The sequence below is a fragment of the Petaurus breviceps genome, unplaced genomic scaffold, assembly GCF_028583685.1.
Source record: "Petaurus breviceps papuanus isolate PSGF00001 unplaced genomic scaffold, PetGlider_PUasm1.0 558, whole genome shotgun sequence".
Taxonomy (NCBI): Eukaryota; Metazoa; Chordata; class Mammalia; order Diprotodontia; family Petauridae; genus Petaurus; species Petaurus breviceps.
In genome coordinates, this window is record NW_027186376.1 from 4,853,016 (window position 1) to 4,854,194 (window position 1,179).

A 1,179-nucleotide genomic window follows, 5' to 3' on the forward strand; every position below is an offset into this window, starting at 1 on the left:
CTTCCTTCCTTCCTTCCTTCCTTCCTTCCTTCCTTCCTTCCTTCCTTTCTCCCTCCCTCATCATCTCTCATATCCTTCTCTTTTTCATGTCTTTCTCTTCCTCTCTCTGTTATTCCTGTTCTTCACTCCATTGCCCTCAAACTCTTTCTGTCTCTGTCTTCCTTCCTCCCTCTCTCCCTCCCATCTCTGTTTGTCCAGGAGTCACATACAAAGAAGTCCTCAGCTTTAAGCCTCCTCCACTCCTGGGCCCAAAGGAGACGTCTCTGTGACCCTATGTGGAGATGGAAAGAGGGATCCCTCAGATTCAGGCCAGTAGGGACTCTCATGGTGATCCCTAGTTGAGGATGGGGTGAGTGTCTCCTGCGGTGATTCTGGAGGGCTCAGCTGACAGTGACTCTGGGATTGGGGGTAGGGATCTTTGGGGTGATCTGTGGCCCTCCTTCAGGGCTAGAATTCCCCAACTCCTGTTTTGAGGTTGAGAGCCTCTTAGGAGAGGGGAGTCACTCATCAGTAAGGGGAGGGGAAGGCAGGGCCCCCCCCCCCAATATGATTTGGAGAGAATCCCTGCTAGCCTGTAGCACCCCCTTGGCCCAAACACCCTAACAGAAGCCTTGACCCCGACTCTGATCTTGGATTGCTGATGGTGATTTCTATACTGTCTCACGATGGGGGAAGCTCAGACTTCAGCTATGACGTCCAAGCCTCTTCTCTTCATTCACTCCCTGCCCCCCAGATGTCTGTGGAGCTTGAGCTGGGAGGGACCCCACAGGGACTGCGGTGGGCAGCTGTGACTCAGGGACAACATCCCTCTTCACCCCCATATGTAAATAAACACTCCCAGCAAGAATGAACAAATGTTTTGTAACATCCTGGGCTTTGCGGGGATGAAGAGTCTTGTTTCTATGTGTCCCCCCGAAAAACAATGTGTCCTTGTTCCAGCCCAATTATGATGAGGGCCAGGGTAGGTAGGATGGCCCCTGAAGGCCTTGTGATGGGAATGGGCCAGGAAGAGGGGTCCCTATTCTGGGGGGTGGGATTGAGGCCGCTTCTATAACTCAAAAGGGATTGGGGGGGCCCCAAATTTGCCCCCTATGAGATGGAGCTGGGAATTCAGAACTTAGAACCCAGGAGCTGAGGACTCTGAAGCTTGTGGCCTCTCCCCAGGGCTAGTAGCATCTA

The 1,179-nt window shown here is 52.9% G+C and overlaps 1 protein-coding gene across 4 annotated transcripts in view; it reads left to right on the top strand.

Moving 5' to 3' along the window:
• MAPK12 (mitogen-activated protein kinase 12) overlaps positions 1–855 on the top strand; it is a 15,347-nt gene extending 14,492 nt beyond the window's left edge. For 2 of the 4 annotated variants that reach the window (XM_069102937.1, XM_069102938.1), the window contains exon 12: positions 199–855. In XM_069102937.1, the coding sequence (XP_068959038.1) occupies positions 199–269 (71 nt within the window). In that variant the 3' untranslated portion in view covers positions 270–855. Of the gene's footprint in view, positions 1–195 lie in introns of all 4 variants that reach the window. The other 2 variants (XR_011171304.1, XM_069102939.1) reach the window with 2 other exon arrangements.
• Positions 856–1,179: the final 324 nt, after the last annotated feature.